Source organism: Oncorhynchus mykiss, chromosome 11, assembly GCF_057628025.1.
Source record: "Oncorhynchus mykiss isolate SJ-2025 chromosome 11, ASM5762802v1, whole genome shotgun sequence".
Taxonomy (NCBI): Eukaryota; Metazoa; Chordata; class Actinopteri; order Salmoniformes; family Salmonidae; genus Oncorhynchus; species Oncorhynchus mykiss.
In genome coordinates, this window is record NC_143032.1 from 61,760,378 (window position 1) to 61,786,484 (window position 26,107).

Consider the following 26,107-nt stretch of genomic DNA (forward strand, 5'->3'; position numbering starts at 1 on the left):
TATCAGTATTTTTCTGACTTTCTTGGTGGCCTTTATCTGAAACTCTTCACTTGACCCTTCACTCGAGATCTTTTCAATGACTGAGGCTGAAGTAAAACGTACTCCCTCCAACGATGAGGAACTGAATGTAAACCATATGCCATAGCTGTCTCAGTCACCAGACTGAACACTTACGGGAGATTCTGCAGTGGCACCTGAGACAGCTTTTTCTACCACCACCACCAACCAAACAATGGAATTTCTCATGGAACAATGGTGTTGTATCACTCCAATAGAGTTCCAGACACTAGTAGAATCTATGCCAATTGAAGCAGCTCTGGCTCGTAGTGGCCTAACGACACTTTATGTTGGTGTTTCCTATATTTTGGCAGTTTCTTGTATGTGAGGCTAGAGCAAAACATGCAGGCCTAACATACCTATCAGTCAGATTGCACAGGAATGAGATGAGAATTGGGTAGCAGTATTCCATCTCATCCTTGTTGCCTGGACTGAATGCAGCCTTAACAGCCTTCTTCTCCAGGAGCTAATCCTCTGTCCAGGTGTTTTTTACTCAATCCCAAAGACGAGCGCCAAAGCAAAAAAAAAACAGAGAAATCAAAACCTTCATCTCTTATTACTATACTCACAAGAATTGTTACGATAGGCCTATTTGAATAAAACTATCCATGCAACCTTTCTTACTTACTCCAGTTTGACTCGTTAGACCTAACCAGCACATCACAGATATGCATAGAGAACCAACATACAAGAGGTAAATCTCTGACCAGCAGTTGTATCGGTGCCCTGCTCCCCTGGCTTTTTGGAACTATTTTCCTCTTTGCCTTAGATGGAATAGAACAGATTCCAGATCACAAATAATGGAGGTTACATTAGGTCAATGCAGCTGTGACAATTGAATGTTACTAGTCTAGTAGTTGCCCGGTCACTCCTGACATCTTACTCCTCAGCACACTCGAAAAGCATGTCCTTGACTGTGTTGGCTAATTTCAAGTCGAGTTATGATTGAAAGCAATTTTTGCTTTCAAAAACAGTGTGCGTGTCCAAATTCAGTCAGGAATGCTAGGCCTCTATACTTTTTCAATCAAATCATCAGGTTTATTCACAAGTGACATGTCATATTTTGACATGTTCACCATTATAAAAAAGAAAATAATTATGCAAAGCCAAAACAGAGGAATGTATGGATACCCCTAAGTATGGACTTTTTAATGGCGCAAAGTAATCAAGTAGTTACATTACTCTTTAAAATAAATATGATTACATCTAGACCAGGAACAGACATTTACAGCAACCCTTCAACAAACCACACAGATTGTGTTATCAAGGATTAGATGACAAGAAGCTAATGACATACTACACCTCTCTAAGAATTAGTGGTGATCATAGTTGTAGAAGTCTTTCTAGCCACTATTTTGACATTACCTAGTCTCAACTTCACAGCAGCATTTCCCATAGAATCCTGCTTTAGGAGCATATTTAAGCATCAATAACATACAGCTCATTGAGGTTTGATAACACAGAAAATCAGTTTACAATGAAATGGTGCAAGCTCCCCATAAAGTTATGTTACATGGTAATCACAATTAAATCAATTAGCTCCTCTTCAAAGGGTTTAATACCATTTAGACAAATACAAAATATATACAGTAGCAGTCAAAAGTTGACACCTTCTCATTCAAGGGTTTTCTTTATTTTGACTGTTTTCTACATTGTAGAGTAATCGTGAAGACATCAAAACTATTAAAGAAAACATATGGAATCATGCAGTAAACAAAAAAGTGTTAATCACAATATTCATTATATTTGAGATTCTTCAGAGTAGCCACCCTTTGCCTCGATGACAGCTTCGCACACTCTTGGCATTCTGTCAACCAGCTTCATGAGGTAATCACCTGGAATGCATTTCAATTAACAGGTGTGCCTTGTTAAAAGTTAATTTGTGACATTTCTTTGCTTCTTAATGCATTGGAGCGAATTAGTTGTGTTGTATACAGAAGATGGTATTTTACCAAATAGGGCTACGTCCATATTATGGCAAGAACAGCTCAAATAAGCAGAGATAAATGACAATCCATCATTACTTTAAGACATGGTCAGTCAATCTGGAAAATGTAGTGGCAAAAACCATCAAATGGTATGATGAAATGGGCTTTTATGAGGACTGCCACAGGAAAGGAAGACAGAGGTACCTCTGCTGTAGAGGATAAGTTCATTATAGTTAACGGATTGCAGCCCAAATAAATGCTTCAGAGTTCAAGTAACAGACACATCTCAACATCAACAGTTCAGAGACCACGTGAATCAGGCCTTCATGGTCAAATTGCAGCAAAGAAACCACTACTACTACTACTAAAGGACACCAATAATAAGAGGTGCTTGGGCCAAGAAACACGAGCAACGGACATTAGACCGGTGGAAATCTGTCCATTGGTCTGATGAGTTCAAATGTGAGATTTTTGGTCCCAACCACCGTGTCTTTGTGAGACACAAAGTAGGTAAATGGATGATCTCTGCATGTGTGGTTCCCACCATGAAGCATGATGGTGCTTTGGCTACCACAGCATTCTGCAGCGATACACCATGCCATCTGGTTTACGCTTAGTGGGACTATCATTTGTTTTTTTAACAGGACAATGACCCAAAAGACACCTCCACGTTGTGTAAGGGCTATTTGACCACAAAGGGTAGCTACTTCGAAGAATCTCAAATATAAAATATATTTGGATTTTTTTAACACTTTTTTGGTTACTACATGATTCCATGTGTTATTTTCATAGTTGCGATGTCTTCACTATTATTCCACAATGTAGAAAATAGTACAAATAAAAACCCTAACTTTTGACTGGTACTATATATATATATATATATATATATATGTAAAATAAATTATACCCCTTCTCTTTTCATCTTTAAAAGGTACAATGCCATTATCCAACAACAAAAACGACATTCTCCTGCTATGATGCTACAGGATGGGAATATAGGAAAAGGCTTCAGCAAGAATTGATCGCTGCACTGGTCCAGTACCTGCTTTTCTTGCTTTATTCCTAATCGGGGATTGTTGGCGTCATTAAAACGGCTCTTGACCAGCAGAACTATCTCTGTGAATGATGTCTTGAGCTATACATTCAATTTCCATCGATGGAATGTACAGTTTTAAGAGTAGTCTCCCACAAAGCGATGGAGGCATAGGCAACATGTGTTAGGACATTTTGCTAACATTTAGCACAACAGTATGCATACATTTTCTCTTGAATGTATGCACCACTATAGTTAAGCATGTGGTAGTCTTTCAAATGCTAAACTCTCATTCCAACTTTATTTTTATAAAATAAAATGTACATCCCGCTCCTACATTCATCTAAAAATACTTTTCATTTTCAACCAAGACTGAATGAGGCTTTTCTTTGCAAAGTTTTGGTAACCCAGAATATCATTCAATTGAAAATAGAGCATGATATGTTGACATTTGTTTGTACATATGTAAGGCAGTCAGTACAACAAATAGTATAAAAAAACACTATGAAATTGAACTGTACATCGATGAGGCTCAATAGTAGTTAGGGTACCAATCGTTTTGTGCCATCACATGTCGCGGGCAGAGAAGGCCAGCCACTTGTAGATGATCATGTTTGGCATGAAAAGGAGTGGCATGATGGCACAAAGAGACTGGTACGCAGGCTAGCTCAATAGCACTGGATCCTGCTGGTACATTGTGGCAGTTTGCCTCAGAGGGCGGGAGCATTGTGTCCCATTCACAGCAAGCCATCATGTTCAAAGCTAGAGGGCAGGAGGGAGAAGGCAAAGGGAACAAACTTGATTCCGGTCCCACTGTAGAACTTATTTTGGAACTCCACCCTATGGAGAGAGAACAGAGATCACTGAATATAGAGTACGAATTAATCAAAGCATTATAAAGGCGTGATGTGTTGCATTTTTACACAGATTTCCTATACTACACTGTCAATTCTGCAAGTTTCGTAAGTAACCAACCAGTGCAGCCTGAGAGCATGGAGGAAGGCAGACAGTCCCTCCATAACCAGGAGGATAGACACAGTGAGCACAGCGAATATCCCAAACAATGGCACCAGAAACATGATGCCCAGACTGGTATCCATCCGCAGGCCCACCCGCATCACCATGGACCACAGCACCTCTGACAGCTCTGGGGGAGCAAGGACAAATAAACATCACATCAGTCTCTGATTTAATTAAATGTATTTGTTAACTAAAAAGAAGGCTTCAAGTCAGAGACAAAAAAAAAATATATATGTTTGTAATAAGTTAACACAAGGCTTATTTCCAATGTGTTCCACTCTCACAATAAAATAAACTTGAAATGCTCATCCATCAGAAAGATGAATTTACCAAACTGTTTAGGTGCGGTGATACTCACGGGCATGTGCCAGACTCAGAGCCCAGAGGCGCAGGTAGGAGGCTGTGTTGGAGATGCAGCCCAGGCAGTACTCTATGGTGTGAATAGACTGGTGCAGGAACACATCCCCAAAGTCAAACTGAAAAAAAAAAATGATTGCGCCGTTATCTAATACATATGGGCTTTTGCACATTACACACAAAAGAAAAACAAAAGCCCATAGATGTAGCTAAGCTATATGCTCTTGTCATGACTGTCCTCTGATGATCAGAATGGGTCACATCAGACAGTAACCAGGCCTCTTTCTCTCTCCCAAAGAGGGGAGATGGGGGAGCTGTTGGATGGACAACCGTTCACACGGTTGGAAATTAAGCAGTTGGATGGACGACCGTTCACACGGTTGGAAATTAAGCAGGAGGGTACTCTTTACCCTTTAGTATCAACTAAAGCAGTGGTAACCAACCTTTGAGTCAAGAAAAATGTCGCATTCAAAAAGCAAGCTGAGATCTACTGCTCAGATAAAAAAATATCTATATATTTTATTTTTTACATTAACTCACAAACAGTTTTGTAAGAATGAGGTTTGGGCAGTAGGCCTAATACATTATCACAGCATATTGGCTATATGATTGGCCTGCCAATATTGTTAGTCAGACCATTTTATATTGCAAAACTCAAGCTTTTTCGCAAAACAAAATAGATCAGTTGGTTTAGCACTTGTGAGGCACTGTGGAGCATGAATACAAATAGTTAGCTTTTTTATATTACAGGACTGATGGTACCTGCATCTGATGGTCAACGAGATCAAATCACTACCTCAATGATCTTCAGGTCGAAAAGTCAGAGCTCTAGAAAGATGCCCGAGTTGGATGACCGTTCAAAACTATTTTTTCCCCAACCTCCTCTCACGGTCCCTGCCCTCTCCTTCCCTTCCTCCGGTGAGACTGCCCAAAGAGAGGGGACAGCGTCTTCCACCTGCTCTCTCCTTCCCTTCCTCCGGTGAGACTGCCCAAAGAGAGGGGACAGCGTCTTCCACCTGCTCTCTCCTTCCCTTCCTCCTGTGAGACTGCCCAAAGAGAGGGGACAGCGTCTTCCACCTGCTCTCTCCTTCCCTTCCTCCGGTGAGACTGCCCAAAGAGAGGGGACAGCGTCTTCCACCTGCTCTCTCCTTCCCTTCCTCCGGTGAGACTGCCCAAAGAGAGGGGACAGCGTCTTCCACCTGCTCTCTCCTTCCCTTCCTCCGGTGAGACTGCCCAAAGAGAGGGGACACAGTCTTCCACCTGTTGGCAAAACTCGAGTCGCACCGCATCTGCCTCATGCACAAATTCATGTTGTTCCTATGACCAGAGAAAGTTAAATATTCCTTAATATTATAAAATCGACACGACGAGCTGCTAATAATAAAACGCAGGGCTATCAATACTTGGCAACTCATTCATTGCAGCTGCAGCCAGAGCGGAAGTACAGAGAAGAGCGTTCGTAATAGTGTTGAATAAAGTGACAGTGCTGAATATAAACTTAAACTCAAATCAGAAAAACAGCAGTGCTTTGCTGTAATCGTTGAGTCTCTCGGTGGTCATGGTCTTAAAAGTGATTCAACCTTACGTAGGCTAGTAGCCTATTAAACTTGGCTGTGGCCAGGGTCATGGAAGCTCTGTAGCAACGGTGATTTGAGCTAGCCGATTGGGCAGCAGAGCAGGAGCACTCGATTTAGTCACAGATTTTCCGGTTTGCCAGGTAGGCAGAGTTTGTCTCATGGGAACACTTTGTTTACCCGGTGCGCAAGACTTTTGAATCAAGTGCACCTACCGGCAACAGCTCAACACGATTTTTTAAAAAGGAACGCAAGCCTTTATTGTTCGTTGGCTTTTCTACAGAAATATTTGGTGATCGACTAGGAATGCCTTGAAGATCACGATCGACCGGTTGGCGACCACTGAACTAAAGGAATGTACTTTAGTCCCCAGAGACTTTTGCCCATCCAAAACTCTACCATCCCAAAAGTGGAGAATGGAACAATTCTAACAAAGAATTTGGGGAATGGTCAGTGGGGAGATGTAGAAAACTAATGTAATATTGTTTTTCATTGTGTGATGTTATTAAAAACTGTATGGACCAAATACTGTAACTTGGAATGGATGCCCCCTATATCTGTTAAGTTTTCATCCAATATGAATTGTTTTTGTTAAGATAGGAATGTGATTTTAGTGTCTCCCCCTTTGAAGAGGGGGATGACCGCGAGAGACCAGGAGACACTCTAGACAAACTGCTACAGACCTATCTATCTTACCCTGCCTTTCTAAGGTCTTCGAAAGCCAAATTAACAAACAGATCACCGACCATTTCGAAATCCACCATACCTTCTCCGCTATGCAATCTGGTGAGATTGCAGAGCGCCAAACTCAAATACAGAAATACTCATGATAAAAATTCAGAAAAGATACAACTATTTTACATAGGTTTAAATATGAACTTCTTGTGAATCCAACCACGGTGTCAGATTTAAAAAATGCTTTACCGCGAAAGCATACCTTACAATTATTTGAAAACATAGCCCAGGAGACAAATCATTACAAACAGTAACCAGCCAAGCAGAAGAGTTACACAAGTCAGAAATAGAGATAAAATTAATCACTTACCTTTGATGATCTTCATATGTTTGCACTCAGAAGACATTCATTTATTCAATAAAATGTTCCTTTTGTTCGATAAAGTCTCTCTGTATATCCGAAAACCTTCTTCAGTAATCCACAGGCTCAAACGCAGTCACAACAGGCAGACAAAAAAAATCTAAATTGTATCCGTAAAGTTCATAGAAACATGTCGAACGATGTTTATATTCAATCCGCAGGTTGTTTTTAGCCTAAATAAATCGATAATATTTCACCTGGACAATAACGTCATCAATATAAAATGTAAACAAGAAAGGCACTCTTGGTCATTCCAAATGCTGCCCCCTACCCTAGAGAAGTTCACTAACCTCCAGACGAGCTTCAATGCCATACAACTTTCCTTCCGTGGCCTCCAACTGCTTTTAAACGCGAGTAAAACTAAATGCATGCTCTTCAACCGATTGCTGTCCACACCTGCCCGCCCGCCCAGCATCACTACTCTGGACGGTTTTGACTTAGGTATTTGTAGTTGTCCACATATTCTAGGTGTCTGGTTAGACTGTAAACTCTCCTTCCAGACTGACATTAAGCATCACGAATCCAAAATTAAATCTAGAATCAGCTTCCTATTTCACAACAAAGCATCCTTCACTCATGCTGCCAAACATACCCTCGTAAAACTGACTATCCTACCGATCCTTGACTTCGGCGATGTCATTTACAAAATAGCCTCCAACACTCTACTCAGAATGCATCCAATTTGCTATCACAGTGCCACCCGTTTTGTCACCGAAGCCCCATATACTACCCACCACTGCGACCTGTATGTGCTCGTTGGCTGGCCCTCGCTTCATATTGGTCGCCAAACCACTGGCTCCAGGTCATCAATAAGTCTTTGCTCGGTAAAGCCCCACCTTATCTCAGCTCACTATAGCAGCAGCCACCCGTAGCACGTACTACAGCAGGTATATTTCACTGGTCACCCACCCCCAAAACCAATTCCTGCTTGGGCCGCCTTTCCTTCCAGTTCTCTGCTGCCAATTACTGGATCAAACTGCAAAAATCACTGAAGCTGGAGACTCATATCTCCCTCACTAGCTTTAAGCACCAGCTGTCAGAGCAGCTCACAGATCACTGCACATAGCCTATCTGTAAATAGCCCATCCAACTACCTCATCCCCATACTTTTATCTATTTTATTTATTTTTGCTCCTTTGCACCCCAGTATCTCTAGTTGTACACATCTACCACTCCAGTGTTTAATTGCTAAATTGTAATTATTTGGCCACTATGGCCTATTTATTGCCTTACCTCCGTCATCCTACCTCATTTGCACACACTATATATAGACTTTCTGTACTGTATTATTGACTGAATGTTTGTTTATTCCATGTGTAACTCTGTGTTGTTTGTGTTGCACTGCTTTGCTTTATCTTGGCCAGGTCACAGTTGTAAATGAGAACATGCTCATAAAAAATCAGTCTGAATAAATAACTGCTATAGCCTACCGCCATTACGCGTTCGCTCTTCTTTCAAAATACCTGTGAGTTCTATTGGTTGCTGTATTTAACATTCAGCAAAACAGAGCTTGCATCCCACTTCAGTATAAGAAGTGCAAAAAAAAAAAAAAAAAGGAATGTCCAGCAAGCTATTGTAACAGTATAGCTTCCATCCCTCTCCTCGCCCCTACCTTGGTTCATACCAGGGAACCTCTGCACACATCGACAACAGCCACCCTCGAAGCATCGTTATCCATCACTCCACAAAAGCCGCGGCCCTTACAGAGCAAGGGGAACAACTAATTCAAGGTCTCAGAGCGAGTGATGTCACCGATTGAAACACTATTAGTGAGCACCCCGCTAACTAGCTAGCCATTTCACATCGGTTACACTAATCTAGTCTAGTTTTCCTGCATGGGACTCCAAGAGAAAGGCCAGCGGAGCACAGGTGGTTACGTACTACGCAAGAGAAAGAGAGAGGCTATAAGTTAAGCTTATTATGCATAACCCATTATTAATGCGGTAAATACAAGGCTAATATTGCATTGAATTGATTACCTGAAAGGGGTAGGCTAGGACATCTATATATCAATCTAGAACAGGATGATACATTGTGGATGCAATTTGAATGGAGTTGATGGCGAGAGAGAACGACAGAGTGCTCACGGGTGCATGGATTTAAAGCAACGATATTCGAGTGATAAGCCGTTTTAAAACACAGCAGCTGCAATTATTATTATTATTTTTTAATCTTCATGATTAAAAAAAGGTGACCCGCAAAAGCCAGATAGAGATGGGTAAATTAGACACGTATTAAGTCTCTATATTACTGTGGAATATGCTGCAACAAATATAGGTCTACGTGTCACAAGAAAAAAGTTACCATGATGAGATTATACTTCAAGTAGGTCTGCATGCATTGTGAACTACACTAAACACACTGAGATGGGCTGTCTGTTCCCACCCTGAGCGTTGATTCATCATGAGGCCGTAGAAAATATTTAGACATTGCATACAATTTACTGGTTTCTCAGTTATTTACCCCGGGGAAAGGGAGTGGTTTTGGGCAGTAACTGGGTTCCTGCCATTCAACCCTAGTACCCATACTGTAATGTACTGATGCCTGAATGAGAGGCTAGTGGGAGGTGGTGATGGTGTTGTCATCAGCTAACCTCCTCTTTCTGCTGATCTCTGCTAGTGGAGAGGTCATTGTGGACACTGCCCTCCTCCATGTCATGAGCCCTCATCAGGGAAAGCTCTTCCTCGCTGTGCCGCCGCACACGCTCATAACCCTGGGGAGGGACACACAAACACCACACTGTTACAACCAGAACACACTCCTATAAACAGACTACACACCAGCATACTGTTACAACCAGAACACAGACCCATATGGACAAACTACACACACGCCCATGACTCTTGAGGTCAGAAACAGACACACACACAAACCCTCACCCTGTACATTCCCATGAGGTTGGCTCCTCCATTGTGCAGCAAGTAGAGGTAAACTGGTTTCCCCAGCAGTAAGACAGGCACTGATAGTAGAGCAATTACCACCAGGAACACCTGCAGCCCAACCTATCGTAGCAGAGGGACACAACAGACAGGTCTGTTAGTCTCACCGAAGTAACTTTGGAGCGGGTTGGGCTTGTATACATGTCTTCACACCCACTGGGAAAACCACTCCCTTTTCCCAGTGTGTGCGTCAGAAATGCCACACTATTCCCTATATAGTACACTACTTTTGACCAGGGCTCTATAGTAGTGCACTATATAGGGAATAGGATGCCATTTGGGACGCAGACACTGTGCGATCCACCATCTTTGTACCTGTCCTGGGAAGAGGGGCGGCACCCCGTCCCCCTGCATGAGGAACATGTTGATGAAGTGGATGAGGATGCTGGGGGCCATCTGGGAGTCACGGGCAGAGAAGGCCAGCCACTTGTAGATGATCATGAAGACCAGGTAGCCAAACAGACACAGCAGGAACAGCAGCTCCGGGAGGAATACTAAGTACAGGTTGAACTTCTTTCTGAAGTGTCTGCACAGACAGACAACAGGGCTTTAAAGTGTCTGCACAGGCACAAACAGGGCTTTAAAGTGCCTGCATGGATAAACAGAGCTTTTAGGATTCAGAGCAGAACATTCTGTATCTTTAAATTGGCCATAATCTTATATAGTTCTTAGCATTCCAGTGCTGATATTGTGGGGAATGTGTGTGCTGTAACTCACAAGTGGTTGAAGACACCTAGGATGACCCCGAAGCTCATGTGAATGATACCCACAATCACAGACATCTTCATCTTGTAGGAGTTCAGAAAGGTCAGACGATTTAACGCCAAGTTCCAAATCTACATAGTGGAAGGAATTCGGAAAACCCTGTCAGGTTGAGGTATGGACAGACTACATCACAGTCAGATTGATGGGATTGTTAACAAATATTGTTATAAGAACATTAAAATGAGTAATGATCCATGATTTACTTTATTGGCTCTGGTTGGTGAGAGGCAAGAGGCAAGTGTGTATGGTTATGAAGGGACAGGGAATAACGTGTGTGTGAGTGTAGTGAACATGGAGACAAGACAATGCTGTTTATGACCATGGATCATAAAGCCATGTACTTACCGGGTCAATGCCCAAAGGGTAGGGTCCATTGAAAACCCCAGGGACAATGGGATCAAGGGTCAGAAAGGCATTGGTGCGGAGCGTGGAATCCCTTTTAAAAAAAATACCAAAGTCAACAATTATAATAAAGAGCAAACTATCAGGTGATTTAATGTTTAATGTCACATGCATTGTTATTTATATTTGTAAACTTTATTTTACATTTAATTCATATGTAATAAAAAAAAAAAGTGTTCAATCAGCGATAAGGAAAAGGGATCGCTTCTTCAGGAGATCAATGATCATATCAATGAATGAACGACAAATCTCTTGCACATCATCATAAACCTGACTTTTTTAAAGAGACAGTACAATTTTCTATGTACTCCATATCATTAGGAAAACAGTGCTTTTACACAATGTAGACACCTAATATTCCACAAATGACTAATTTCAATGACAGGTATTTGTATGTATTTTCAGTGTTACATTAGTTTATGGAACACAAAGTGCTTCAAAAGTAGATAGAATTCATTAAAGGGCTGTATCTCAATCCATTTTAAAAATAGTATTTTCTGGTGATCTTAAATTAATGTGGTGCTCCTAACTTTTTAAAATTGGGAGCACCAGTTCGACCAATGAAAAATGTTCATTGAGAGCCCTGGGTACATTACAGAACAGATTATAGTATAGTACTAACCAAGTCCAATTTCCAGATTTAAACATGGCTTTGACACTCCAGCCAGAGCCAAAGATGTTGAGAGACTTGGAAAAGCAGTCGTTGTAGATGAGGCCGGTATAGACCGAGAACAAGCCCATCATCAGGATGATGTAACGGCCCTCGAAGAACGTGTTCCAGATCTGAGCATACAAACACACCAATATCAATGTCGGCGAAATAATCTAGCTAACCAGATTTCCTGTTAACTTATTCATATGGGCCCTGGTCAAACCTAGTGCACTACATAGGGAATAAGGTGTCATTTGAGTGGCACCCCCAAGAGCCTCTCCCTGGCCCTCTCACCTCGTTTCTTGTGCGCTTCAGTTTGCGGTTGTCCTCATACAGCACCATCCAGAGAGCAAACAGAGCCATGATCATACCATGGCCCAGGTCTCCAAACATCACAGCAAACAGGAAGGGGAAGGTGATGACTGTGTAAGGAGCTGTTAGACAGACAAAACAAGACATATTCCATATACACATTTAACTATCCCTCAAGTTCATTGTCCATTCTTGTTAGGAGTGGAAATGTGTCTTTGGCTACAGGCATGTAGCTCATACACATAGCAAACAAACAGAAAAGCAGTAGGGCTAAAGACAGCTTCCTAAATATACTCATCAGTGGTCATTGACTGATGAGGTCTACTGTACCTGGGTTAACCTCTCTATAGTTTCCCACTCCATAGGCCTCCACTATGCTCTGGAAGCCTGAGGTGAACTTGTTGGTCCTTATCAGGGTGGGCGGAGTGTCGTTGCTGGGGATACGGTTGACAAAAGAAGGCACTGTGGCTCCACTTTTCCTCTGTGAAGGCAAGTCAATAATGTCAGACAGACCAGGATTATTGCAATGTTATTAGTCTAAAAGTTGCATAGAGGTTTTTTGAGGGCAAGCCAATAACTTGACATAAAAATGTATATTTTCCAGAGGGTAAGACAGAAACCTAAGAGCTTATCAAATAGCTAGTAAGTTCAAATACCTAAAGGCCATTCAAATACATTTTGACCATTCAAGCCTCGTTTTTGGAAACCCCTGGCAGAACACTGACATGGGCTACTGCCATTGAACTGACTGTGACCTTAATTATGCACATTAGCCAGTGCAATTAATGAATGGACAGAAGCCCTGAGCCATCAATTGGGACCCAAAAGGACCTATACATGACTAGTTTATTAAATATGGCTTAAACCATCCAACGTGGTCAAGATAAGATCAATGCCACTCCCCTCTTTCTACAACAACCATGACCTCATTACTGAAGCAGGGCATGCTGACTAGGTGTGTGACTGTTGGTTTAGCCAAATACTGAACTTAGAAGGGGGAGGTCACAAACATTGACATTTCAATCCAAAACGCAAAGAGTTAAGCCCAACAATGACATTACACAGGTAGCCATGGTAACAACGAGCTGACTGACCGATCCTTCCTCTAGCGCCCGCCGCAGGGTCGGCAGGTCGTTGACAGGGCACCACACCTCAGCTATCAGACACTTGTTAGTGACGTCAAAGCTGCACAGGTTGAGGATGTAGTAGATGGACTTCATCTTCTTGACCTGGATGACCCAGGTGTAGACAGACTCAGAGGCCTTGTTCAACACCTGTCTCAGGTAGTCTTCTGTCCTATGGAGAACCTGGGGACAGCCAGCATGGGGAGAGGAATAGTATTACATTTTAACAATGGGAGGGTTTCCCATCCATTTAGAATATCAAGAGGGTGTGGGCAAATGATGAATGACTGTTTAAGAATGTTCTGTGCATGAGAGAATCTTCCAATACACATGCTAGGGATGGAATTTGAGTGTGCATGCTGGTAGTTTTAGTGTGAGTGTGTGTTAATGTTAGCATGAACGAGAAAGAAAAAAACTAAGAGTGAGCCTTCAGCTAAGTCCTCATGGAGATCATATGCTGGGACCAGAGGTTAATGCAATTATTTTTTCCCTCCGGGGGTAGAACATCCAAAAGGATTGATCTGAAAAGTCTACCAGACAGCAAGGAACAAGCTAAGTCATTTGACCCCACAGTGGTCATGACAGAAAACGCGCTCTGGCGCCTGAGTGAGAGCTCTCCCTTTCTCTCGCGCCTGAGAAATATACCCCTCAAAGCTAATTTCCTGCAATTCTAATTGCCGCTTTTAAATACATTTAGGGGAAACACTAACTTATGAGCTTAGTTCATGAGTGAGCTTAGCCTCATGAGCTTAGTTCAACTCTCGTACCCCATCAATTTGTAAACATTGTAAATGTAAACAAACACTAAAGCCCCCAAAAATGCTTAAAACTATCATTTTTATATCTTGGATGGTCAGTCCTTGCATCCAGAGCTCCATATATACATTTGAGAGTGGTTACATTTCTCCAGGCCCTGCCTCAGCTTTTTACCAAAACAGAGACGGGGAGGGCTCTTCATTATTATTTCAACTGCAGATTTTCCCTTTAAAAACAAATTATTAATAAATAACACATCAACCACTATCTTGTTGCTGACAAGGCTTTTTTATTTATTTAAAATGTTACCCCCTTTTTCGTGATATCCAATTGTTAGTAGCTACTATCTTGTCTCATCGCTACAACTCCCGTACGGGCTTGGGAGAGACGAAGGTTGAAAATCATGCGTCCTCCGATACACAACCCAACCAAGCAGCACTGCTTCTTAACACAGCGCGCATCCAACCCGGAAGCCAGCCGCACCAATGTGTCGGAGGAAACACCGTGCACCCGGCAACCTTGGTTAGCGCGCACTGCGCCCGGCCCGCCACGGGAGTCGCTGGTGCGCAATGAGACAAGGATATCCCTACCGGCCAAACCCTCCCTAACCCGGACGACGCTATGCCAATTGTGCTTCGCCCCACAATCCTCCCGGTCGAGCCCGGCTGACAAGGCTTTTATAGAGCTTACAGTGTGCAGGTCCTGGATGCGAGTCCTGAGTCCCTCCACAACGTCATTCCTCTCCTCATTGCTGTTAGGGTATGGATACACATGACAGTGGTAGCTGAGGGGCAAAAAGAGGAGATTATGTTATTTTCGCACAGGTTAAAGTCACCGTCTTCAGAGCTTGTTGGGGACAACATATTAGGCCTAATGGTTTGACAGAGAATGACCTCGAGCTGAAAGTGGAACAGGAGGTCATTGGGAGAGGAGGTTTAATTACCAGTCACAGATCTTCTTGACTTTCTGTCCGATCTGCTCACCCCAATAAGAGATGAGGAACACCACACTCTTGGTTGGCTCACCCTGCAATAACCATAGAACAGGAAGTAGTTTAGAATAGACACACATTACTGCAGAGGTGAGAGGTTCTAATTCTCATAGGCCCAACACAGGTGCTGTTATATTTAGCTATGTGATAAACAGCCTCTTATTCTTTTATCTTTGATTTCACTTTCACACTCAAGCACTTACTGTAGAAAATGGTTAACAATATATTTTACGCAGAACAAGATTGACCCACCGTGTCAGGGTCCTCCAAATACTCGTCAATCTCAGAGTAGCTAAGAATGGTGTAGCCCTTACACACTCTCCACAGCATGCGCTCAAAGGCCTCTATCTTCACCCTCTGAATCAGCCCTGATATAAACCTGCAGGGGGAGGGGAGAGAAACAGGGTGCTACAGTAAACAGGCACACACGTGTGTATAAATCTATGTCTGCTAATAGCCCCTTACCCTAGTTTGGCTCCTAGCCGCTGCATGCTAGTGTACTCCATCATGGAGTCCTCTAGGAAGGAGAACTCCTCATGCTGTGCGTGCAGGGGCTCACGCTGGGAAGAAAAAAAAAATTCCCAGCGTAAGAACACACATACCAAAATACATACCCCAAATTCACACCAGGAGAGAAAAACACATTGCTAGAATAAAGGCTACATTTTGCCCTTGCATGAATAATCTAAGATGTATCCCCAAAACCTCCTATATAGAGGGGAGGAAAGAGCAAAGATATTGTCACAATGGAAGCAGCCAAGACAAATCATGTGATTTAAACTATTTAGTGTCTCCTCCTCAAGCATACCAAAGCAAGTGCTCTGAAGTCAAACAGTGGGGCAGAGCACTTGGTCAGTAGTGGGATCTTGCATTGTGGAGGAGCTGTTGGACTTACTTCAGTGTTGCGGTGCACAAAGTTGCGTGTGATACGCAGCATGTGTGTGTACTCGGTCAGCTCCAGGAGGTTCTTCTGTAGCTTCTCCTTATTCCTGGTCACCTCGCTCAGCTCCACCTCCAGCCTCTGCAACTGCTCCTGGAGACAGCCATACAGTGTCAATTAGCAATAATAATATGGGATGTCCCAAATGGCACCCTATTCTCCATATAGTAAATAAACTGAACAAAATTATAAACGCAACATGGAACAATTTCAAGGATTTTACTGAGTTACAGTTTGAATAAGGGAATCAGTAAATTTCAATAAATTCATTTAGGCCCTAATCTATGGATTTCACAGATATGCATCCTGTTGGTCACACATACTTTTAAAAAAAACAGTATCTGGTGTGACCACCATTTGCCTCACGCAGAAAGACACGTCTCCTTCACATAGAGTTGATCAGGTTGCTAATTTTGGCCTGTGGAATGTTGTCCAAATGGATGTGCAAAGTTGCTGGATATTGGCAGGAAATGGAACGCGCTGTCGTACACGTCGATCCAAAGCATCCCAAACATGCTCAATGGGTGACATGTATGGAGAGTATGCAGGCCATGGAAGAACTGGGACATTTTCAGCTTCCAGGAATTGTGAACAGATCCTTGTGACATGGAGCAGTGCATTACTATGCTGAATGGAGGCGGATGTCTGGCACGACAATGGGCCTCAGGATCTCGTCACGGTATCTCGGAGTGTTCAAAATTGCCATCCAAATTAGCTTATGCCTGCCCATACCCCCACCATGGGGCACTCGGCTTACAATGTTGACGTCAGCAAACCGCTCGCCCACACGATACCATACAGACGCTGTCTGCCCGGTACAGGTGAAACCGGGATTCATCCGTGAAGGGCACACCAATGGCCGGCGTGCCAGTGGCCATCGAAGGTGAATATTTGCCCTCTGAAGTCAGTTACGACACCGAACTGCAGTCAGGTCAAGACCCTGGTGTAAACAACGAGCACGCAGATGAGCTTCCCTGGGATGGTTTCTGACAGTTTTTGCTGAAATTCTTTGGTTGGTCAAACCCACAGTTTCATCAGCTTATGCTGGAGAAATTAACATTCAATTCTCTGGCAACAGCTCTGGTGGAGATTCTTGCAGTCAACATTCCAATTGCACACTCCCTCAAAACTTGAGATCTGTGGCATTGTGATGTGTGACAAAACTGCACATTTTAGAGTGGCCTTTTATTGTCCCCAGAACAAGGTGCTTCTTGATATGCCACAACTGTCAGGTGGATGGATTATCTTGGCAAAAGGAGAAATGTTAACAGGGATGTCAACAGCGAACCAACATTTAACATGTTCTGTTTATATTTTTGTTCAGTGTATATGGTGCAATTTGGGACAAATAAAATACTTAATTCTTATGAAAAAAAGGATTCATAACATTTTAGAGAATGAGAGACAGGTAGAGTGTGCTAACCATTATAACCAGGACATGCTTGGGCTGGGGTGCAATCGGGTTCACTTCTCCCTCTGGAAGTGGGATGTCTGCTCTCTTGATTTCCCTTAGAAGGTACCCTGTCAAAGACGCAGTGAAGTCTTAGTACACAACACACAGTCACTGAATCTATTTGTTTAAAATACTACATCTTTAGCAATAAGCTTAATCTGTTTTCATTTAATAACTCTACAGTGTTTTTCATTGAATCTTAGTCTCTATTCTGCCGCACGCTAACTCTCTCGCTCTTCTCTGAGAAACCTACCTCAACACTCCTTGTACTTTCCTTTTTTGGGGGCCTAAATTTAATCTCCAAGCGTCTGCCTCCAATTAAGCCGGAATTTAGATTCCTTTAAATGAGACTCATTGGCCAGGGCACAGTGTATCTCAGAACTGTACAGTGGTCATGTAATGGAGAGTGGGATTTGTTCAGCAACTGTGTGAAAGTTAATGAGTTATTCCAGAGCGCATCAATGCCCATCACTTTTAAACAATGGTGAAAGTAAACCTATACGGTCCAGTACAGCATCTCAGCAAAATAAAAAGTGGGGGTACACCGTACCGTTAAAACATGAGCCTATCACAATAATTAACACAAAATGCCAAGAATACTATAGGCTATCACACCATTATTTAACCTCACTGTATGTCAGTCGCATGAACATTTAGCGAATTGACTTGAAACCGGGTTGTATAAGCTCCAAATTGCGTTGTGGTTTGACGAGAACACTTACATTTTGCCAAGGCGGAGATGAGTGGCCAAGACCGAGACACGTGTGGACAGCAGTGGACGCATCAATTTGGGCTACAAGTGTAGGCCTAATGGCAGAATGTGATTATGTAACGGATGTGAAACAGCTAGCTAGTTAGCAGTGGTGCGCGCTAAATAGCGTTTCAATCGGTGACGTCACTTGCTCTGAGACCTTGAAGCAGTGGTTCCCCTTGCTCTGCAAGGGTCGCGGCTTTTGTGGAGTGATGGGTAACGATGCTTCGTGGGTGACTGTTGTTGATGTTTGCAGAGGGTCCCTGGTTCGTGCCCGGGTATGGGCGAGGGGACGGTCTAAAGTTATACTGTTACAGTTACAATACACATGCGGGTGCACAGTTTGGATGCTGGAATTATTTTGTGAGTGGAAGAACATACGCGGGGAGCCTACAGGAGCACCTGTTTGAAGTGATTGACAACCAGATGAACACATCATGGCTGGTTGTGTTCATTCCACAATTAAAATGTAATACATGTTAGAAGTTCTATGACAATACTTTACTAAGCCCACAGATCATATGAAATTATTAGAGATTCTATATGCAATTCTATGATTACACCTAGGCTATAAAAAAAATTGAAGTGCACGCACACACATAGGGAGTCCCGTACCATAAGAAATGACTTATACTTTCACTCCTGCTTTTAAGTTAGGAACAAACCAACCTGTTTTATCCTTACCTAGAATTCTCTCCATTTCCTCACATCGTTTTATCTCAGTGACAAACTTCCGCTGGAATAGGTTTACGCTGGGGTTGAGCTGAAACAGTAGGAGCAGAGCCACATTGTTACGGTCACCACGAACACACACCTGTCTAAGCTGATATTGAATGGATTTTGCAAATAAACCAACATTCCACATTCTCTCTGATACACAACCCTACAGGGCAAGTTGCAACATTTTGAGATGTCACTATGAAATCAAACTGGTCCACAGACTTCTCACGATCCTATTAAAAGTGTCAGTAAACAAGCATATCCATAATCTACTGTACTCGGTAAGGTTAGATATAGTCTGGTTAATCAGGCTGTAATATACAATTAATTGGCATCTACAGACAAACATTTGTGCAAAATTGTGTAAATGTTGCTTACGAGCCAGAATGTTGAAAGAAATGACATTGGAACTTACTCCACCGGTTGTCTATGCGGTATGTCCTTCAGCTGCTCGAAATTTGAGACAAAAATATCCACAGGAAAGTATTGCTTAGGCAACTTTTTAGAAAGCTGGTAGTTCGGTTTGGAACCAAGGTAAATTTAGTATTGTGTTGGATAATCAGTTTTCTATCGTCAAACATTGAACCAAGCACGCCATGACAATGAACATTGTATATTCTGAATCAGGGGACGTTGGAGAACAATTCACCCTTTTTTTTGTATTTGTCTTTCAATTAAATTTTGGGGGTTGGAATATTCTCCATCCTCGCCTGATTCAGAATATACAATTTTCATGTATTGTTTGGTTCAATAGCTATTGACAAGAGAAAACTGAATATCCAATATAAAACCATATACCTACTGGCTCTCTAAAAAGTCTGGTCAACAATACATTCCACTGGAAATTTGTCTACAATTTTGAGCAGCTGAAGGACAAACCGCACAGACAACCGGTAGAGTAAATTCAAATCTAATTGTATTCAACATTCTGGCTTGTATGGAAAATTTACACGATTTTGCACACAAATGTTTCAGGTTGTATATACACACCAATAAATTGTGTATTACAGCCTGATTCATCAGGCTTATCTAAACCAGTGTTTCCAAACTCCACTCAAGTACCCACAACAATGAGTTGAATCAGGTGTTTTTGTCCAGGGCTACAACAAAAATGTGTGCTGTTGGGGGTACTCGAGGACCAGAGTTGGGAAACACTGATCTAAGCGATTTTATCAAGTCTTGTGTTAGGAACGCTCTAGCTCTCAAACTCTAGGCGGCATTCTGCCTTCTCCCTACAGTTCTCAGACATCATTAGCTTCGCCCATGACTGCCTCATGTGAACTACAATCCCCACGCTGTGTTTTAACATTTAGAAACGTCAATAATCATTGCTTGCGATACAAATTTCGGGAATATATGCACCTTATCTTTCATCGGCGAGAAAGAATCCTTAAAATAAAAAATATACACTTACTGTAGCAGCTTCGCACAGATCCATAAACTATGGGTGCCTCCATCTGACTAAACTAAACCAAGTTACCGCTTACACACAGGTGTTCAGAGTATGCTAGATAGCACAGGTAAACAAGCGCTGTAACATGGAGATGTGGCCATGTGGGAACACTAACCCATTCAAGGTGTGTATAAATGTTATCTTAAAAATAATGTATATTTACATAAAATACGTTCCTTATGCTTCCAAACCCGTAACGCAAATGGTGCATGTTAATGTTCAGGCTGAGCGTCAGGGATCTTAACAAAACTCCCCCCTTCAAAAGACGCCTTCGTCCAATAACTCGTGTAATGTAATGAACTGAGAGTCATGATCAAGGGCTAGGATCGGGCAACATTCTACCTACCTGATCATGTCTGACAGCTCACAATGCAACTGGACCATCAGAGATATTAACTTCGACAGCTGCGCTAGTTACATGAGACTGTTTATTTGGGAAGAAATCAGTAAGTTACTTACGTCTCTGAATTCCACCAGACCCATTTCTCCCAGTTCGCTAATGCAGTCGTATGCCGATCCAGACTGCAGAAACATCTGGGCCAAACACATCTCTTCACTTCGGAACAACGAACCCATCTTGACAGCTTGCTCTTGTCCTTGTCCTTACAATACAACCAGCTAGTTAGCTTCAACTACAGCTAACTAACGTTAGTCTCGAGCGCAAACCACTTAACTGGGTAGGCTTATAAATGTGGGCTCCGGCGTCGTTGGAAGTAGCTACCTAGCATGCTAGCTAACAAACTACTGATGAGCATTCGCTTCAACACCGTGTCAATCATTGGCTAATCAGTGACACGTCTCGAGTCCAGTCAAGACGTTCCCGTCGAAGTGGTTGTTGAAGTCATCTTGTTGTAGCCATATAACGTAGCTATCGATAGAGAACCAGAAGATCCTCGCTAGTAGGAGCTCTGTCACTTGGGCTAGCTAGCTCTGCTTCCGTGAACTCTTCTCAATTTAGTTGTCGTAGTTAGCAGAAGCTACTGTTAGCTAACTGACACTAGAAACAATCATGTTTTGTAGCAAACTATGACTATAAGCACATTTAAACTTGAAACTTCAATAAAGACTACAGTAGCTCGTTTTATTAAATACTCTCGAAATCATGCGCACTTTGATATCGCGCTTGTAAGCAAGTTACAAATTCCACGTCATTTCATACAACTCTTGTGCGTGCGTGCTTTGGAGGCGTATTCTCATTACGCAAATGATGTTGCAAAACGTTTATTTAACAGAACGAAATGGGGCGGGACCTACCTCAATTTGTCCAGTAGAAACTCTCGTTTTAGTTTTGCAACTGTTCAGACTAATGATTGCCTTCTCGGACGTCTGAAGCGAGAGGTTTTACCTTGCCCAAAATCTGTCGACAAAATAAAACACAGAAGTGGTGAATTTTTAGATGGAGGTTAATGAGAGGGTGTCAAATTTGATCAACAAAAAAATGTAATTGCTAATTTGCTACGGAAAGCTTATTTGATCAACTATAGGTTAGGTTGTTACGAGTGCACTGATATAAGTTATGGATAAGTGGACCTATGTGGCAATTCGGCAACTTTTAAAGAAAAAATACTTTATTTCAATTGTGCCTAATTATTGTTTAAGCCTTTATTTTATCAGGGAGTCATACTGAGACCAAGGTCTCTGAATTACAGAAATTACAGAAAATACACACATCAAAATATAAATACAACATGCAGAGAGGAAAACACGGTCATAAATGTCTATGTCTTAAAAATATGCTGTTCTGCCCTTGAATAAGGCAGTTAACACACTGTTCCCTGGTAGGCTGTCATTGTAAATAAGAATTTGTTCTTAACTGACTTGCCTTGTTAAATAAAGGTTAAATGAGATAAATAATTTTTTTTTAAAAACATTCATCAGTAATAAGGTCCCCAATCAGCTTTCTGAAATGCCCTGGAGGCACCAGAACATAAAATGTGGCACCAGAACATAAAATGTGAGAACATTTTGAAGATTGTTTCACAAATAAGGTGCAAGAAAGCTAAAAGCTGATTTACCTAACTCAGTAGATATCAAAGGAATTTCCAGAGTTTGCAATCCTTGAGACCGGGTGTGGTAACTCCTATGTCTAAAGATTAGTAATGATGTTAGGTACAGTAGGACTTTTTTGTAAAAGGGCTTAATAAATGAAAGCATAGCAATATATCAACATACATGACATCAAAGAAGGCCAACCAACTATATGGTAGAGAATGCAGTGATTTGTACAAAAATTGTCGCCCGTAATAAAGCACAGTGCGCCATGGTAAACTGCATTTAACGGTTTTAATCAAGTGGCAGCTGTGTTCATAGGAACATCAACTGAATAATCTACCTTCTAGTATTAAGCGAGAGGCAGGACCTATTTCTATAAAATAAACCCATTTTCATTCTCAGCTTCTTAACTAACTCATCCATGTGCTTTTTAAAAGACAGCTTTTCATCTAACAGATGCCCAGATATTTGTAAGCATGGATACGATCAATATGGATACCATCCAAAGTACATATGCTTTAATCATGGGACTTGTTTCTATGCGCTCTAGAGAACAACATCATCACGGATATAACCTGTTTTAGCATGGACATTGCCATTGAAGGGTTCCACCATTTTGAAGTAGTCAACTGTGTGGGGATTCCTATTAGTTGGGAACAATCAGCTATAGAAGACGAAGAACATATAAACTCAGAAAAAAAAAAGAAACGTCCTCTCACTGTCAACTGCATTTATTTTCAGCAAACTTAACATGTGTAAATATTTGTATGAACATAGCAAGATTCAACAACTGAGACATAAACTGAACAAGTTCCACGGACATGTGACTAACAGAAATTGAATAATGTGTCCCTGAACAAAGGGGGGAGGGTAAAAATTAAAAGTAACAGTCAGTATCTGGTGTGGCCAACAGCTGCATTAAGTACTGCAGTGTATCTCCTCCTCATGGACTGCACCAGATTTGCCAGTTCTTGCTGTGAGATGTTACCCCACTCTTCCACCAAGGCACCTGCAAGTTCCCGGACATTTCTGGGGGGAATGGCCCTAGCCCTCACCCTCCAATCCAACAGGTCCCAGACGTGCTCAATGGGATTGAGATCCGGGATCTTCGCTGGCCATGGCAGAACACTGACATTCCTGTCTCCAGGAAATCACGCACAGAACGAACAGTATGGCTGGTGGCATTGTCATGCCAGGATGAGCCTGCAAGAAGAGTACCACATGAGGGAGGTGGATGGCTTCCCTGTAAAGCACAGTGTTGAGATTGCCTGTAATGACAACAAGCTCAGTCCGATGATGCTGTGACACACCACCCCAGACCATGACGGACCCTCCACCTCCAAATCGATCCCGCTCCAGAGTGCAGGCCTCGGTGTAATGCTCATTCCTTCGACGATAAACGCAAATCCGACCCATCACCCCTGGTGAGACAAAACCGTGACTCGTCAGTGAAGAGCACTTTTTGCCACTGCTGTCTGGTCCAGCGACGGTGGGTTTGTGCCCATAGGTGACATTGTTGCCCGTGATGTCTGGTGAGGACCTGCCTTACAACAGGCCTAAAAGCCCTCAGTCCAGCCTCTCTCAGCCTATTGAGGACAGTCTGAGCACTGATGGAGGGATTGTGCGTTCCTGGTGTAACTCGGGCAGTTGTTGTTGCCATCATGTACCTGTCCCGCAGGTGTGATGTTCGGATGTACCGATCCTGTGCAGTTGTTGTTACACGTGGTCTGCCACTGCGAGGACGATCAGCTGTCCGTCCTGTCTCCCTGTAGCGCTGTCTTAGGTGTCTCACAGTACGGACATTGCAATTTATTGTCCTCGGCCACATCTGCAGTCCTCATGCCTTCTTGCAGCATGCCTAAGGCACGTTCACGCAGATGAGCAGGGACCCTGGGCATCTTTCTTTTGGTGTTTTTCAGAGTCAGTAGAAAGGCCTCTTTAGTGTCCTAAGTTTTCATAACTGTGACCTTAATTGCCTACCGTCTGTAAGCTGTTAGTGTCTTAACGACCATTCCACAGGTCAAATCAAATCAAATCAAATTTATTTATATAGCCCTTCGTACATCAGCTGATATCTCAAAGTGCTGTACAGAAACCCAGCCTAAAACCCCAAACAGCAAGCAATGCAGGTGTAGAAGCATGGTGGCTAGGAAAAACTCCCTAGAAAGGCCAAAACCTAGGAAGAAACCTAGAGAGGAACCAGGCTATGTGGGGTGGCCAGTCCTCTTCTGGCTGTGCCGGGTGGAGATTATAACAGAACATGGCCAAGATGTTCAAATGTTCATAAATTACCAGCATGGTCGAATAATAATAAGGCAGAACAGTTGAAACTGGAGCAGCAGCACGGTCAGGTGGACTGGGGACAGCAAGGAGTCATCATGTCAGGTAGTCCTGGGGTATGGTCCTAGGGCTCAGGTCAGTTGAAACTGGAGCAGCAGCACGGCCAGGTGGACTGGGGACAGCAAGGAGTCATCATGTCAGGTAGTCCTGGGGCATGGTCCTAGGGCTCAGGTCCTCCGAGAGAGAGAAAGAAAGAGAGAAGGAGAGAATTAGAGAACGCACACTTGCATGTTCATTAATTGTTTATGGTTTATTGAACAAGCATGGGAAACAGTGTTTAAACCCTTTACAATGAAGATCTGTGAAGTTATTTGGATTTTTACAAAAAAGTGACATTTCTTTTTTTTGCTGAGTTTAGTACTTTAAAATGGAGATCATCACCTGCAAAACACCAGTCTCAACGTCAACAGTGAAGAGGCGAGTCCGGGATGCTGGTTTTCTAGGCAGAGTTGCAAAGAAAAAGCCATATCTCAGACTGGCCAATACAATTAAAAGATTAAGATGGGCAAAATAACACAGACACTGGACAGAGGAACAGAGGAACTGCCTACAAGGCCAGCATCATGGAGTCGCCGCTTCATTGTTGACGTTGAGACTGGTGTTTTGCGGGTACTATTTAATGCAGCTGCCAGTTGAGGACTTGTGAGGCATCTGTTTCTCAAACTAGACTCTCTAATGTACTTGTCCTCTTGCTCAGTTGTGCACTGGGGCCTCCCGCTCCTCTTTCTATTCTGGTTAGAGCCAGTTTGCGCTGTTCTGTGAAGGGAGTATTACACAGCGTTGTACGAGATCTTCAGTTTCTTGGCAGTTTCTCGCATGGAATAGCCTTCATTTCTTAGAACAAGAATAGACTGATGAGTTTCAGAAGAAAGTTAATTGATTCTGGCCATTTTAAGCCTGTAATCAAACCCACAAATGCTGATGCTCCAGATACTCAACTAGTCTAAAGAAGGCCAGTTTCTTTGCTTCTTTAATCAGCACAACAGTTTTCAGCTGTGCTTACATAATTGCAAAAGGGTTTTCTAATGGTCAATTAGCCGTATTAAATTATAAACTTGGATTAGCTAACACAACGTGCCAATGGAATACAGGAGTAATGGAGTAATAGTCATTTACGACATTAACAATGTCTACACTGTATTTCTGATCAACTTTGATGTTATTTTAATGGACAAAAAATGTGCTTTTCTTTAAAAAACAAGGACATTTCTAAGTGACCCCAAACTTTTGAATGGACGTGTATGTGTATATAAAATACAGTACCAGTCAAAAGTTTGGACACACCTACTCATTCAAGGGTTTTTCTTTATTTTTTACTATTTTCTTCATCGTAGAATAATAGTGATGACATCACAACTATGTAATAACACATGGAATCATGTAGTAAACAAAAAAGTGTTAAACAAATAAAACATATTTTATATATGAGATTCTTCAAAGTAGCCACCCTTT

The 26,107-nt window shown here is 42.3% G+C and overlaps 1 protein-coding gene across 1 annotated transcript; it reads right to left on the reverse strand.

Moving 5' to 3' along the window:
• Positions 1–1,072: 1,072 nt before the first annotated feature.
• On the reverse strand, positions 1,073–21,529 carry LOC110536098 (V-type proton ATPase 116 kDa subunit a 2). Its single transcript, XM_021621652.3, has 20 exons — positions 20,783–21,529; positions 18,835–18,913; positions 17,370–17,467; positions 15,902–16,039; positions 15,472–15,566; positions 15,259–15,385; positions 14,959–15,041; positions 14,706–14,799; positions 13,230–13,442; positions 12,466–12,616; positions 12,118–12,257; positions 11,794–11,954; positions 11,115–11,205; positions 10,722–10,840; positions 10,320–10,530; positions 9,945–10,067; positions 9,659–9,778; positions 4,397–4,514; positions 3,994–4,165; positions 1,073–3,858 (listed from the first exon to the last, which is right to left on the reverse strand). Exons 1-20 carry the CDS (start codon positions 20,897–20,899, stop codon positions 3,756–3,758), a joined length of 2,553 nt encoding a protein of 850 aa, XP_021477327.3. The 5' UTR covers positions 20,900–21,529; the 3' UTR covers positions 1,073–3,755.
• Positions 21,530–26,107: the final 4,578 nt, after the last annotated feature.

Bases quoted from the DNA above. Each gene is read 5' to 3' on its own strand.
- LOC110536098 (XM_021621652.3), bottom strand. From the start codon at position 20,899: ATGGGTTCGTTGTTCCGAAGTGAAGAGATGTGTTTGGCCCAGATGTTT. The intron at 16,040-17,369 runs GTTAGCACACTC...GGCTGTCTCCAG, and splicing joins AGCATGTCCTGGTTATAATG to GAGCAGTTGCAGAGGCTGGA. The intron at 9,779-9,944 runs GTGAGGGTTTGT...GTCCCTCCCCAG, and splicing joins ACCTCATGGGAATGTACAGG to GGTTATGAGCGTGTGCGGCG.